The sequence below is a fragment of the Aethalodelphis obliquidens genome, unplaced genomic scaffold (assembly GCF_003676395.1).
Source record: "Aethalodelphis obliquidens isolate GAN/ISIS:26980383/991018 unplaced genomic scaffold, ASM367639v1 scaffold28, whole genome shotgun sequence".
Lineage (NCBI taxonomy): Eukaryota > Metazoa > Chordata > Mammalia > Artiodactyla > Delphinidae > Aethalodelphis > Aethalodelphis obliquidens.
Genome location: NW_020837972.1, coordinates 16,270,498 through 16,284,989, shown reverse-complemented (window position 1 = coordinate 16,284,989; position 14,492 = coordinate 16,270,498). Strand labels below are relative to the sequence as shown.

Below are 14,492 nucleotides of genomic sequence, written 5' to 3'. Positions count from 1 at the left end.
TGTGTGACAAAACGAACTGTTAAAACAGAAGGATTGGCAGAGGCTGTAGAGGTTGTAAATACAGTAGTTGATGAATTTAGGGCAAGGACAGCAAATGTGCCACCTCTACCCTCTCCTAAACTGCAGATAGGCATCACTAGTCAATAACGGCACTCTTTCTTCCTGAGCCTGGTACTGCCTTGATGTTCTTCTCAACAGTGTTCCTAGAAGCTGTTGTTGGAGGACTAGAATTGGAATGGAAGTTAAAACTCGTTTGGCATCATTGATGTAGGGAGTGCTGTTTTGTCTTCTTTCTGTTGTTGTTCTTTTGTTGTTTTTATATAACTGACATTTAGGGGCTTCTATTTTAAACTCTGAAGTTCAGGTTGATTATGTGAGGATTATTCCTTTTCATGAGCTTGTACTCCTATTGAGGAAAGCTTAAGAAACTAGCCCCATGAGGAAGTAAAGGAGTTTATAATCTCCTCCCCGCACCCAACATTTGATGAGAACATTTTCGATCATATAGCCAAGTTGTTAAGAATTGTACCTCCTTACATACACTTCAGAGTGCAGTCATTAGCTAGAGCTCACTATTGGTGGTTTTCATTTTTTTCTTTGGGGGTAAAATTTACATATCATGGAACATACAGATCTTAAGTGTACTATTTAATGAGTTCTGTCAAATTGATTGCACACCTGTGCAATCCAAACTCTTATCTCGTTACTGCTCTTAATGAAATCATTTTCCTCGGACAGGAGTGGACCAGGTCACTTTCTGTGACCTCTTCCAACCTTCTGAGCACCCCACATAAAGGTTTCTTTTTCCAGAACAATCCCTGAGCTCCTCCTGGGTCAGGCCCTCCACCAAGTGAAAGCATCAACTTGTCACCCAGGGGTGGTGCATGAACGGGCTTCAGAGTCAGCCCGGTCTAGGCTTTGCGCTTCCCAGGACACGGCACCTCTCTGAGCTTCTGGTTTTTTCTCTTCTGTAAAATGAGAATCACATTTACTATTTTTTATGGCTTCTGAGAGGATCAACAGAAATAATTCAAGCATTCATTAATTCAGCAGGTATTTATCGAGCCCCTACTTCGTGCCAGGGATGTTCCTGGGCACTGGGTGTCAGCAGTGAGCAAGACAGACAAAACTCTCTGTCCTCTTGGAGCTGATGTTCCAGTGCAGGAGTTAAACAGTGGACAAATTCTTTTTTTTTTTAACATCTTTATTGGAGTATAATTGCTTTACAATGGTGTGTTAGTTTCTGCTTTATAACAAAGTGAGTCAGCTGTACATATACATATATCCCGATATCTCTTTCTTCTTGCGTATCCCTCCCTCCCACCCTCTCTTTCTTTTTTTTTTGGCCGCACCATGTGATATGCGGATCTTAGTTCCCCGACCAGGGATTGAACCTGTGTCCCCTGCAGTGGAAGCGTGGAATCCTAACCACTGGACCGCCAGGGAAGTCCCCAAATACATATGTAATATAATGTCAGGGGGAGGTGCTATGATGAGAAATCAGATGGAGGTGGAGGGGGTGTCTGTTTTAGACAGGAGCTCCGGAAGGCCCCCCTGAGCGGGTGAGCTTTGATCAGACACCTGAAGGATGGGAGAAAACAAGCCACGCAGATGTTGGTGGGAAGAACATTCCGGGCAGAGGTAACAGCCAAATGAAATGTTGGTGCTGAGAAACCTCAGTACAGGGCCTGGTCCAGGCTAAGCCCTCACAAATCACAGCTGCTGCTGCTTTGTCTTTTGTACTGTTCTTTGTATTATTATTATTGTTCAACTGGCAGGTGGGTGAAAAGAGTGTTTGCTTTTGTATAAGTTGGTAAGTTAAAGCACAGCTACAGAGGAAAGCCAGTGTGGTTAGGAAGGCTCCAGCCCTTCTGGAAAGACAATCCTGGTCCTTTTAGATCTTTGGGGAATGGGATCTGCTTTGTCCCTGGATTGGGCCACTGGGCTGTTTCTTTCTCTGCTGCAACCTGTGTGGAATGCTGCCTGCCCTTGCAGGACAGATGTGCCAGCCATTGATGGCCACCCTGTCCCTGACCTCTCTTTGCAGTGCCCATTCATGGATGAGCGGATCATGTGTTTACACAGTAAGATCAAGAGTCAGGCCCTGGAATTTCCAGATCAGTGAGTATTGTCCGTCTACCCCAAGTTGCCTTTCTCTCCGAGCCCTTGATGACGTCCTCCACCCCTGATGTATCTCCCATCCCCAGACCTGACATAGCCGAGGACTTGAAGGACCTGATCACCCGCATGTTGGACAAGAACCCCGAGTTGAGGATCGTGGTGCCTGAGATCAAGGTACCTGGGGGCCGCTGCTGCCCCTTGGGGCATGTGCTGGAGGCTCAGCCTGTGTCCTCTGCTTGGAGTTGTTTGGCTCAACCCTGCCTCAGTCAGGCCCCACACCCCTCTGTTTACAGCACTGTGTCCTTCTTGGCACCACTGCCCTTCCATGTCCTGGGGCCTCTGGGGTGCTGGGGGCTTGTGGGGGAGGATTTGGGACTCGTGTTCACTGTGATTGTGGAAGTGGGATCCGCTGCCAGCCGAGGAGCTAGCGCTTGCTCCAATTGGCTTGGGCTGATGGCATCCACCCTCCCTAGACCGGACCAGACCAGGTTTTTGTGTGCTCCAGTATGTGGCTGCTGCAATCCTGGGGTCTTTTTTTTTTTTTTTTTTTTTTTTTGCGGTACGCGGGCCTCTCACTGTTGTGGCCTCTCCCTTTGCGGAGCACAGGCTCCGGACACGCAGGCTCAGCAGCCATGGCTCATGGGCTTAGTTGCTCCGCGGCATGTGGGATCTTCCCAGACAGGGGCACGAACCCGTGTCCCCTGCATCGGCAGGCGGACTCTCAACCACTGTGCCACCAGGGAAGCCCCTGGGGTCTTTTCTTAGACCCTGCCTGTCCCTTTGAGAAAGTACAGTTGGGGTGGGAGGAAGTTAGTGAGCAATCTGACCCCCCACCTCTGACCCCGGCCTGCTGAATTCCACTCTGTTGCAGAAAGCACTGTTAGAAGAGATCCCTACCCACCCCCTACAGCCCTGCCAATGCCACGTGCACACACATGGATCTTTAAGAAACCTAGAGATTTGCTTCGGGAGCTCCGAGGCACCTCAGCTAACTAGCAGTTGAAGAGGGGGCAGCCCAGAAGGTTACAGATAAGGGCTTGGACCCCAGGGGCAGGTGGTTGGGGGGCAGACCTCTGCCTGGGTCCTCTCCTGATTGTATCCTTCTCCCTGTGCCACCCCATGCCTCTGTTTCCCTCTCTGTGAAATGGGGAGGATGCTGCCTGCTCTGAGCTGAGCCTTCCAGGCATCAGGGAGAGTTGCTGAGGAGCGATGGGTGCTCCTCAGACAACCGTGCAACGCAGATGGCAAATTCCAGGCACTTCTGCCGAGACCTGGGGCCAGGTGGCGAATCCAGCCCGGCTCACGTTCTGGCCTCGTAGCTTCCTCCCATTGTCTGTCCTTCGTCTGTTTCACATTTCCTCCCACCTCGCTCTCCCCCCAGCCTCTGCCTGGCTTGCCTGCTCTCTTGCATGCCTGACCTCAGGCCACTGCCTCTCCCCTCCCGCGTCCCCTCCCTGGCTCCGCTCATAGGCAGGGTTCCTGGGAGCCAGTTGTGCCCGCCCCTCACCCCTCCTGTCATTCGTTGAAGCTGCACCCTTGGGTCACGAGGCACGGGGCAGAGCCGCTGCCATCAGAGGATGAGAACTGCACGCTGGTCGAGGTGACAGAAGAGGAGGTGGAGAATTCGGTCAAACACATACCCAGTCTGGCAACCGTGGTAAGGTGGGGCAAACCACTGCCTGAGAGCAGGGACAGAGAGCCCACCGCGGGCCAGCGAGGATGAGCTGGGATGTGGGCGGACCACTAAGAAGTAGACGTTGGGCCTGAGCGTCAGGGGATGGCCGGGTCTGCCCCTCACCTACAGCTACCAGCCTCTGGGCCTTGGTCACACGTCAGGCCAGGTGGCCCCTGCGTCTTCTAGTGCGAGCTCTGTCTACAGCTGGGTCCGAGGTTACTGTAGACAGGGGTAGCCCCTCTCTAAGGATTGTACTGCCCCTTCTGGAATTCCTGCTTTCAGAGCGTGTCAGGGGAGCAGGAGGGGAAGGACCAGGGCAGGTGCCCAGGGTGGCAGCTGGAGCCGAGGTCTCCAAGACGGGCTCCCCACTGGCTGGGTCTTCAGTCCCCAGAGTAGACGACTGAGCTCGTCTCATCTCTGCCCTGTGGGCAGCTGCCAGGGCTAGAGGCAGGGCCCCCACTTAACGTGCCTCAGAAAGCTCTTCCCGACTCCTGGGACCCCTTTTATGGCCTTACATTTGGGTCCTGACCCAGGAAGAAGGAGCTAGAATTGGAGTCCTCAGGCCTAACCTCGAAGACTCAGGGAATCACCCACTTGCCAAGCCTCTGCCCAGAGGGTGTGTGGCTCCAGGAGGGAGACCAGGACCCTCAGGGCCCTGGGGCCCAGGCTGCAGTCCTAGGGGCAGAATCCGGTGGGCTGCCCCACCGCGGCCACCTCGGGAGTCCCGGGTGTGTTTGGCCAGCGTCAGCCCCAGCAGGCAGGCAGGGCCCTGGGCTCTGGGAGGGGAGGCTCTGCCGTGTCCAGCCTCGAGTGACCCCCCCCCTTTAGGAGCCCCCAGTGCTGGCTCCTTCGCTCCCAGCTTTGCACCTCACCCTCTGCTTCCCCACACACTTTCTCTCTCCCTCCAAAACCTGAGCCCCCGGGTGGGGCATCCATTCACATCTTCCTCCTCCTCCCCAGCCCGTGGCCTCTGCACAGTCTTTGCTGTTGAACACTCACCCACACACACCCCCTCCTTCTCATGCACCCGCTCGCTGCACCCACGTCCCGAGCCTGCCGTTGGGAAGGCAGCTGACGTCGGGCTCCCAGCGTCCACCCCGGGTTATTCTATTCCTGGTTGTGGGTATTCTTGGGAGAAGGCGTCTGACCCTAGAGGTCTGAAATAGGCATTGATTATTCAGGAAACACTTCTTGAACACTGAGTGGTTTCCCCAGGCCTGTGTTGGGAGCAGGGGATACAGAGATGAATACAACAAACGTGGTGCCTGCAGACGCTGGGCAAAGAACCAACAAGTAAATTATGCAAGTAACAGAGGGGCTGCAAGGGGTACGCCTGAGAGGGGAATGCAGCCCAGGTGATGGATTGGAGGAGGCCTCTTGGAAGATGCACGCTGAGAGGATGGCGGGGTGTTAATCAGGCCGAGAGAGGGTAAAGGGCAAGGGCATTCCTGGAAAAGGGAACAGCAAACGCAGTGATCCTCTGGTGGGATCATGTCCATGAGAAACCTCAAGAAAGCCAGGGTGGCTGAAGCGGGGCAAAGAAGGGAGGGTGGCGTGAAGCTGGACGGGAGGTGGGGCCAGGCCACACAAGGCCTGAGGCCACAGCAGAGGTTTAAGTCTTGGTTCCAAGAGGTTTGATTCAGGCATGATCATTATTGGCCTTGGGAAGGTCCCACGTGGAGAATGGACTGTGGGGGGCAGGGAGGAAGTGAGGGCTTCAGCAGCTGTCTGAGAAGGAGGGGCTGGAGCGGGGAGGCCTAGGCCCCATCCTGGCACCCAGGGTGTGCCGGGCACGGGGTTACAGAGGTGAACAAGGGACAGTGCCAGCTCTCATGGGGCTCCCGGCCTCATAAGGAAGATGGATCTAGAAAGAAAGAATCACTCTCCTGTGCCATCACACGGTGACAGGCCAGCGGGTAGAGGAGCAGGCGTGGCAGGCGCCACAGGGCAGGAGCCCCTTTCGCTGGGTCCTGAGGACTGGGGAGGCCAGTCTCACCGGGGGGATGGTGCCTGCACAGGCTCAGAGGAAACAGGCCCTGTGTTCCAGGAACCACAGAGCTCGGGCCTTGGCAAGGGAGGGACCTTGAGTGCTTGCCAAGGGGCACAGCCTTCATTCTCTAGCTCAGCGTTTCTCTTTTCTTTCTTTTTTTTTTTTTAAATTGAGGTAGAATTCACGTAACATAAAATTAACCACTTAAAGTGAACAATACGGTGGCATGTAGTACATTTACAATATTGTGCAACCATCACCTCTGTAGTTCTGAAACATTTTCATCATCCCGAAAGAAACCCCGTACCTGTTAGCACTCACTCTCTGTTCTCCCCTCCCCCCAGCCCCTGGCATCCATTAGTCTGTTTTCTGTCTCTATAGATTTGCCTATTCTGGACATTTCATATAAATGGAGTCATACAGTATGTGATTTTTTGTGTTTGGTTTCTTTCACTCAGCATGATGTTTTCGAGGTTCATCCACATTGTAGCCAGTCATTCCTTTCTAGGGCTGAAAAGTATTCCATTGTGTGGCTAGAGCACATTTTGCTTATCCATTCATCAGTTGATGGACATTTGGGTGTTTCCACCTTTTAGTGGTTTTTTAAACACATTTTTTTTTCCTTTTTAGCAGCAAACCCTTTAAAAAAAAAATCCACAAGCTCAGTCAGTACATGAAACAGCTTGAAGAGGCATCATGCTCTGCTTGGAAGGAGGCCAGAGCCTTACAGGGTGTTGAGGCCACCTCCTTGAAAATTCCTTCATGAAATACAGCAGGCAGAAGCATCACCACGAACCTTCCATGACTCCCTGACTGGTAACAGGATAAGTTCCAAACTCCTGTGGGTGAGAGAGACCAAGTCAGGGAGTAAGGGAATCAGATCTGGGTTTCAGAAAGGATGGGCTGAAGGGAAGACTGGAAGGCAGAGGAGGGAAGCTGAGCAGTGGCTGAGGGACGTGATGGAGGGATATTACCTTCTCCCCAAAGATCCCCTCCTCTGGCAGGTGTTTCCCAGCCAAGCTGCGGACCCAGTCTGTCTTAGGGTGGATGGGGTGGGGGACACCAAAGTGTTCCCACTCACGACAGTGGACATGCCAGCTCCCAGTGCCTCTCAGACTTAAAAAAAGGACTCTCGGGACCTCTGACCTCTCTTGCCCTCACACCACACCAGCCCGTGGACTGGTCACCCTCAGTGTCCTGGGATGTTTCCTCAGCTCCTTAGACTGAGACAGATGTTTCTCATCCTCAGCTAAAATGCAGCCCCCTGAGAAACTGGTACCATTTTGTATTGTTAGTGGGACTGTAAAAAACTGTGTAGCCACTGTAGAAAACAGTCTGGCAGCTCCTAAAAATGTTAAACATAGAGTTACCAAATGATCCAAGAATTCCACTCCTAGGTGTACACCCAAGAGAAACGAAAACATTTTGTGTGGAAAGTGTCCACACAAAAACTTGTACACAAATTGTTCATAGTAGCATTAGTCACTATAGCCCCGAAGTGGAAACAGTCCAAAGGATGAATGAATAAACAAAATGTGGCATATACACACAAAGGATTATTACCAGGCCATAAAAAGGAATAAAGCAATGATTCGTGCAGCAGCGTGGATGGACCTTGAAAACATGCTGAGTGAAAGAAGCCAGACCCCAAAGGCCACGTACTGAATGATTCCATTTATATGAAATGAGAATAGACAAACCCATAGAGACGGAAAGTGGATTGGTGGTTGCCAGGGGCTGGAGGGGAGGAGGAATGGGGACTGACTGCTAATGGGTACTGGGTTTCTTTTCGGGGTGATGTAAATGTTCTGAAATTAGACAGTGGTGATGTGAATATGCTAAAAACCGTTGAATTGTACACTTTAAAATGGAGACTTTTTTGCTGTGTGAATTACATTTCAGTTAAAAGTGCAGTGACTCCCATCCCCCTCCCAGGATTATACCTGGGAAGCAATAGTTGGTTACTTGTTGCGTTGGTTGTAGATGGCTTTCACCAAAAATAAAGGCCTGGCCTTGAAGATGAGACAGGTTGATGGGCCAGGAGGGCATGTCCAGTGATGGCTCAGGTGAGACAGATGGTACCAGGGGTACTGGACGGACAGTACAGGCCAGCTCTCCTGGAGCACAGCGTCCCCTGGCAGTTGAGTAGGCAAGACTAGCTTATGCCAGGCCTTGAATGTCAGACTGAGGAGTTTAGACCTTATCTTGTTGGCAGCCAGGAGCCGTGGAGATTTGAGGAGCAGGCCAGTGAGACTTGTGATGGCTGTGGCTGCTGTATCCCTGGTGGGTGTCTCTCAAAGGCCCGCCATCAGCCACAAGCCCTGGGAGCTGGCAGGCAGCGGGGGTGGGCTGTGGGGAGAAAGGAAGAGGTAGATGGGACTCGTGGAGTCGCACGAGGGAGGATGCTGCCTGGAATCTCCCCCATGTGGCCGAGCCTCCTCTTCTTTCCTCCAGATCCTGGTGAAGACCATGATACGAAAACGCTCCTTCGGGAACCCGTTTGAGGGCAGCCGGCGGGAGGAGCGCTCGCTGTCAGCGCCTGGAAACCTGCTCATGTGAGTGTCCACCTGCCTTCCTCGGGGTGGGGAGCTGGAGGCTGAACGCAGGGCAGCCCTGCCCGGCCGACTCTGTGTGGGCCCAGCCCTGCAGCGGCCGTGTCCAGAAGGACTCAGACCAGCCCCACTGGGCACACTGGGGAGACCCGAGCAGCCGCTGGCTTTGGTTTTGCCCCACCCTGGACTCAGCCCGCCTCCTTTGCTGACAGCTAATCCACAGGGAAGTTTGACCTTTCTCAGGGGGACTTGCACTTTAACGAGGGTGGGGGAGTGGCTGACAATCAGAAAGGCTGTTTGACCCCAAAGCATGCATGCTTGACGGTGGGATTTTGTCCCTGTGGTGGGTGAGCAAGGCCAGTCTCGCTCATGGGACCCTGCGTCTCACGGCGGAGAGGTGTCCTGCTCCTAACTACCCTGGCAACAGCTCCGTGAAGCTGGTGTTCGGGGTCTGAGTGTCTCTGGGGTGGGGGACAGGAATTCCATGGGTCCCAAGTGTCCCTTCTCACTTCCCTTTTCCCTCCCCTCTGGCGATTCCAGCAAAAAACCAACCAGGGAGTGTGAGCCCCTGTCTGAGCCCAAGGTAACGCCTGCCTGCCTGTGCCTTAGCCTCTGCCAGGGCTTGGGGGCGGGGGCAGCTGCAGAGCACGGGGCATCCCCACCCAGGTGGACGTTCCTTCCAGCCCAGGCTGCTGTGCCCAGGCTCACCTTGGGCCTCCGGACCCAGGAAGAAAATGAGGGGCATCCAGGGGCTTGGACCCGACGGTGGGTTGTGCATGTGGGCTGAGGCTGCGGGTGCATGGCGCTCCACCCGGAATGCCTGTGAACTCACCCAGGTCTTAGACCTAGTCGGGCACCCACATGTGCTCAGTGCACGTCAATGGCATTGAAGCTGTGTCACGGCCGAGGCAGCCCCTGCTCTGGGTCAGCGATCAGAGCCTAGATCGGGCATGCTGCGCTCGGGGGCTCCCCCCTGGGGCTCTCCAGCATCCACCCTTTCTTCTCTGATGGGTTAAGACCTAGAAAATAAGTCCCCTTCCAGCCTGTTGCAAATGAGTGTGAGAGTCCCCTGCCTCTGGGGAGGATCCGGACCTTCTCACCAGTCAGCCAGCCTCTTTCAAACACATACCCAGCTCATTAGTCCCAGCGCCTCCCAGGACAGATGAGAATTTTTGTCCCCGCAAGACTGAGGTGACAAATACTTGCACCCCTTCTGCCACTTGGCCCCCACCCCATGCCTGTGGCAGGACAGCAGTCCCAGTACTCTGCGCACTGAGCCCAGCTCACCACCTCATTATCAGCTGGGAGCTCCAGGCAGCCATTTCTAAGTTTTAAAAGCAGCTTTATTGAGCTGTAAATCACATACCCATTTAGAGTGTATAATTCAATAGTTTTTAATATATTCACAAAGCTGTGTGACCATCACCACAATCAGTTTTAGAACATTTCCATTAGCCCAAGAAGAAACCCTGTACCCTTAGCTCTCACCACCCACTCCCCCGTTCCCCAGCCAGCACGAATCTACTGTCGGTTTCTATAGATTTGCATATTCTGGACATTTCATATAAATGGAATCATACAGTATGTGGCCTTTGTGTCTGGCTTCTTTCACTCAGCGTAATGTTTTCAAGGTTCATCTATGATGTAGCATGTGTCAGAACTTCATTCCTTTTTTTTTTAAATTACTATTTTTTATACAGCAGGTTCTTATTAGTCATTAATTTTATACACATCAGTGCATGTCAATCCCAATCGCCCAATTCAGCACACCACCATCCCCACCCACCCCGGGGTTTTCCCCCCTTGGTGTCCATATGTTTGTTCTCTACATCTGTGTCTCAACTTCTGCCCTGTAAACCGGTTCATCTGTACGATTTTTCTAGGTTCCACATACATGCATTAATATACGATATTTGTTTTTTTCTTTCTGACTTCACTCTGTATGACAGTCTCTAGATCCATCCACGTCTCAACAAATGACTCAGTTTCGTTCCTTTTTATGGCTGAGTAATATTCCATTGTATATATGTACCACATTTCTTTATCCATTCGTCTGTCGACGGGCATTTAGGTTGCTTCCATGACCTGGCTATTGTAAATAGTGCTGCAATGAACATTGGGATGCATGTGTCTTTTTGAATTATGGTTTTCTCTGGGTATATGCCCAGTAGTGGGATTGCTGGATCATATGGTAATTCTGCTTTTAGTTTTTTAAAGAACCTCCATACTGTTCTCCATAGTGGCTGTATCAATTTACATTCCCACCAGCAGTGCAAGAGGGTTCCCTTTTCTCCACACCCTCTCCAGCATTTGTCATTTGTAGATTTTCTGATGATGCCCATTCTAACTGGTGTGAGGTGACACCTCATTGTAGTTTTGATTTGCATTTCTCTAATAATGAGTGATGTTGAGCAGCTTTTCATGTGCTTCTTGGCCATCTGTATGTCTTCTTTGGAAAAATGTCTATTTAGGTCTTCTGCCCATTTTTTGATTGGGTTGTTTGTTTTTTTAATATTGAGCTGCGTGAGCTGTTTACATATTTTGGAGATTAATCCTTTGTCTATTGATTCGTTTGCAAATATTTTCTCCCATTCTGAGGGTTGTCTTTTCGTCTTGTTTATGGTTTCCTTTGCTGTGCAAAAGCTTTGAAGTTTCATTAGGTCCCATTTGTTTATTTTTGTTTTTATTTCCATTAATCTAGGAGGTGGATCAAAAAAGATCTTGTTGTGATTTATGTCAAAGAGTGTTCTTCCTATGTTTTCCTCTAAGAGTTTTATAGTGTCCGGTCTTACATTTAGGTCTCGAATCCATTTTGAGTTTATTTTTGTGTATGGTGTTAGGGAGTGTTCTAATTTCATTCTTTTACATGTAGCTGTCCAGTTTTCCCAGCACCACTTATTGAAGAGACTGTCTTTTCTCCGTTGTATGTCCTTGCCTTCTTTGTCATAGTTTAGTTGACCATAGGTGCGTGGGTTTATCTCTGGGCTTTCTATCTTGTTCCATTGATCTGTGTTTCTGTTTTTGTGCCAGTACCATATTGTCTTGATTACTGTAGCTTTGTAGTATAGTCTGAAGTCAGGGAGTTTGATTCCTCCAGCTCCATTTTCTTCCCTCAAGACTGCTGTGGCTATTTGGGGTCTTTTGTGTCTCCATACAAATTTTAAGATTATTTGTTCTAGTTCCGTAAAAAATGCCATTGGTAATTTGATAGGGATTGCATTGAATCTGTAGATTGCTTTGGGTAGTACAGTCACTTTCACAATATTGATTCTTCCAATCCAAGAACATGGTATATCTCTCCATCTGTTGGTATCATCTTTAATTTCTTTCATCAGTGTCTTATAGTTTTCTGCATACAGGTCTTTTGTTTCCCTAGGTAGGTTTATTCCTAGGTATTTTATTCTTTTTGTTGCAGTGGTAAATGGGATTGTTTCTTTAGTTTCTCTTTCAGATTTTTCATCATTAGTGTATAGGAATGCAAGAGATTTCTGTGCATTAATTTTGTATCCTGCACCTTTACCGAATTCATTGATTAGCTCTAGTAGTTTTCTGGTGGCATTTTTAGGATTCTCTATGTATGGTATCATGTCATCTGCAAACAGTGACAGTTTTACTTCTTCTTTTCCAATTTGTATTCCTTTTATTTCTTTTTCTTCTCTGATTGCCATGGCTAGGACTTCCAAAACTATGTTGAATAATAGTGGTGAGAGTGGACATCCTTGTCTTGTTCCTGATCTTAGAGGAAAGGCTTTCAGTTTTTCAACACTGAGAATGATGTTTGCCCTGGGTTTGTTGTATATGGCCTTTATTATGTTGAGGTAGGTTCCTTCTATGCCCACTTTCTGGAGAGTTTTTTATCATAAATGGGTGTTGAATTTTGTCAAAAGCTTTTTCTGCATCTATTGAGATGATCATATGGTTTTTATTCTTCAATTTGTTAATATGGTGTATCACATTGATTGATTTGCGTATATTGAAGAATCCTTGCATCCCTGGGATAAATCCCACTTGATCATGGTGTATGATCCTTTTAATGTGTTGTTGGATTCTGTTTGCTAGTATTTTGTTGAGGATTTTTTCATCTATATTCATCAGTGATATTGGTCTGTAATTTTCTTCTTTTGTAGTACCTTTGTCTGGTTTTGGTATCAGGGTGATGGTGGCCTCATAGAATGAGTTTGGGAGTGTTCCTTCCTCTGCAGTTTTTTGGAAGAGTTTGACAAGGATGGATGTTAGCTCTTCTCTAAATGTTTGATAGAATTCACCTGTGAAGCCATCTGGTCCTGGACTTTTGTTTGTTGGAAGATTTTAAATCACAGTTTCAATTTTATTACCTGTGAAGGTCTGTTCATATTTTCTGTTTCTTCCTGGTTCAGTCTTGGAAGCTTATCCCTTTCTGAGAATTTGTCCGTTTCTTCCAGGTTGTCCATTTTATTGGCATAGAGTTGCTTGTAGTAGTCTCTTAGGATGCTTTGTATTTCTGTGGTGTCTGTTGTAACTTCTCCTTTTTCATTTCTAATTTTATTGATTTGAGTCCTCTCCCTCTTTTTCTTGATGAGTCTGGCTAATGGTTTATCAATTTTGTTTATCTTCTCAAAGAACCAGCTTTTAGTTTTATTGATCTTTGCTATTGTTTTCTTTGTTTCTATTTCATTTATTTCTGCTCTGATCTTTATGATTTCTTTCCTTCTGCTAACTTTGGATTTTGTTTGTTTTTCTTTCTCTAGTTCCTTTAGGTGTAAGGTTAGATTTTTTTATTTGAGATATTTCTTGTTTCTTGAGGTAGGCTTGTATAGCTATAAACTTCCCTCTTAGAACTGCTTTTGCTGCATCCCATAGGTTTTGGATTGTCGTGTTTTCATTGTCATTTGTCTCTAGGTATTTTTTGATTTCCTCTTTGACTTCTTCAGTGATCTCTTGGTTATTTAGTAACGTATTGTTTAGCCTCCATGTGTTTGTGTTTTTTACGGTTTTTTCCCTGTAATTCATTTCTAATCTCATAGCGTTGTGGTCAGAAAAGATGCTTGATATGATTTCAGTTTTCTTAAATTTACTGAGGCTTGATTTGTGACCCAAGATGTGATCTATCCTGGAGAATGTTCCGTGTGCACTTGAGAAGAAAGTGTAATCTGCTGTTTTTTGATGGAATGTCCTATAAATATCAATTAAGTCTATCTGGTCTGTTGTGTCATTTAATGCTTGTCCTTCCTTATTTATTTTCTGTTTGGATGATCTGTACATTGGTGTAAGTGAGGTGTTAATGTCCCCCACTATAACTGTGTTACTGTCGATTTCCTCTTTTATAGCTGTTAGCAGTTGCCTTATGTATTGAGGTGCTCCTATGTTGGGTGCATATATAATTGTTATATCTTCTTCTTGGATTGATCCCTTGATCATTATGTAGTGTCCTTCCTTGTCTCTTGTAACACTCTTTATTTTAAAGTCTATTTTATCTGATATGAGGATTGCTACTCCAGCTTTCTTTTGATTTCCATTTGCATGGAATATCTTTTTCCATCCCCTCACTTTCAGTCTGTATGTGTCCCTAGGTCTGAAGTGGACCTCTTGTAGACAGCATATATATGGGTCTTGTTTTTGTATCCATTCAGGAGGCCTGTGTCTTTTGGTTGGAGCATTTAATCCATTCACGTTTAAGGTAGTTATTGATATGCATGTTCCGTTTTTTTTAATATAAATTTATTTATTTATGGCTGTGTTGGGTCTTCACTGCTGAGCGCAGGCCTTCTCTAGTTGTGGCACGTGGGCTCAGTAGTTGTGGCTTGCGGGCTCCAGAGCTCAGGCTCAGCAGTTGTGGTGCATGGGCTGAGTTGCTCCGCGGTATGTGGGATCCTCCCGGGCCAGGGATCGAACCCGTGTCCCCTGCATTGGCAGGCACACTCTTAACCACTGCATCACCAGGGAAACCCCAATATGTATGTTCTTATTACCATTTTCTTAATTGTTTTGGGTTTGTTTTTGTAGGTCCTTTTCTTGTCTTGTGTTTCCCACTTAGAGAAGTTCCTTTATCATTTGTTGTAGAGCTGGTTTGGTGGTGCTGAATTCTCTTAGCTTTTGCTTGTCTGTAAAGCTTTTGATGTCTCCATCAAATGTGAATGAGATCCTTGCTGGGCAGAGTAATCTTGGTTGTAGGTTC

General features: G+C 48.3%; 1 protein-coding gene across 7 annotated transcripts in view; it reads left to right on the top strand.

Moving 5' to 3' along the window:
- Positions 1 to 14,492, top strand: part of CAMKK2 (calcium/calmodulin dependent protein kinase kinase 2) — a 56,537-nt gene that overhangs the window by 35,449 nt on the left and 6,596 nt on the right. For 2 of the 7 annotated variants that reach the window (XM_027124819.1, XM_027124817.1), the window contains exons 12-16: positions 2,048 to 2,121; positions 2,208 to 2,295; positions 3,650 to 3,778; positions 8,241 to 8,341; positions 8,879 to 8,921. In XM_027124819.1, the coding sequence (XP_026980620.1) occupies positions 2,048 to 2,121; positions 2,208 to 2,295; positions 3,650 to 3,778; positions 8,241 to 8,341; positions 8,879 to 8,921 (435 nt within the window). The other 5 variants (XR_003436744.1, XM_027124820.1, XM_027124821.1 and 2 more) reach the window with 5 other exon arrangements.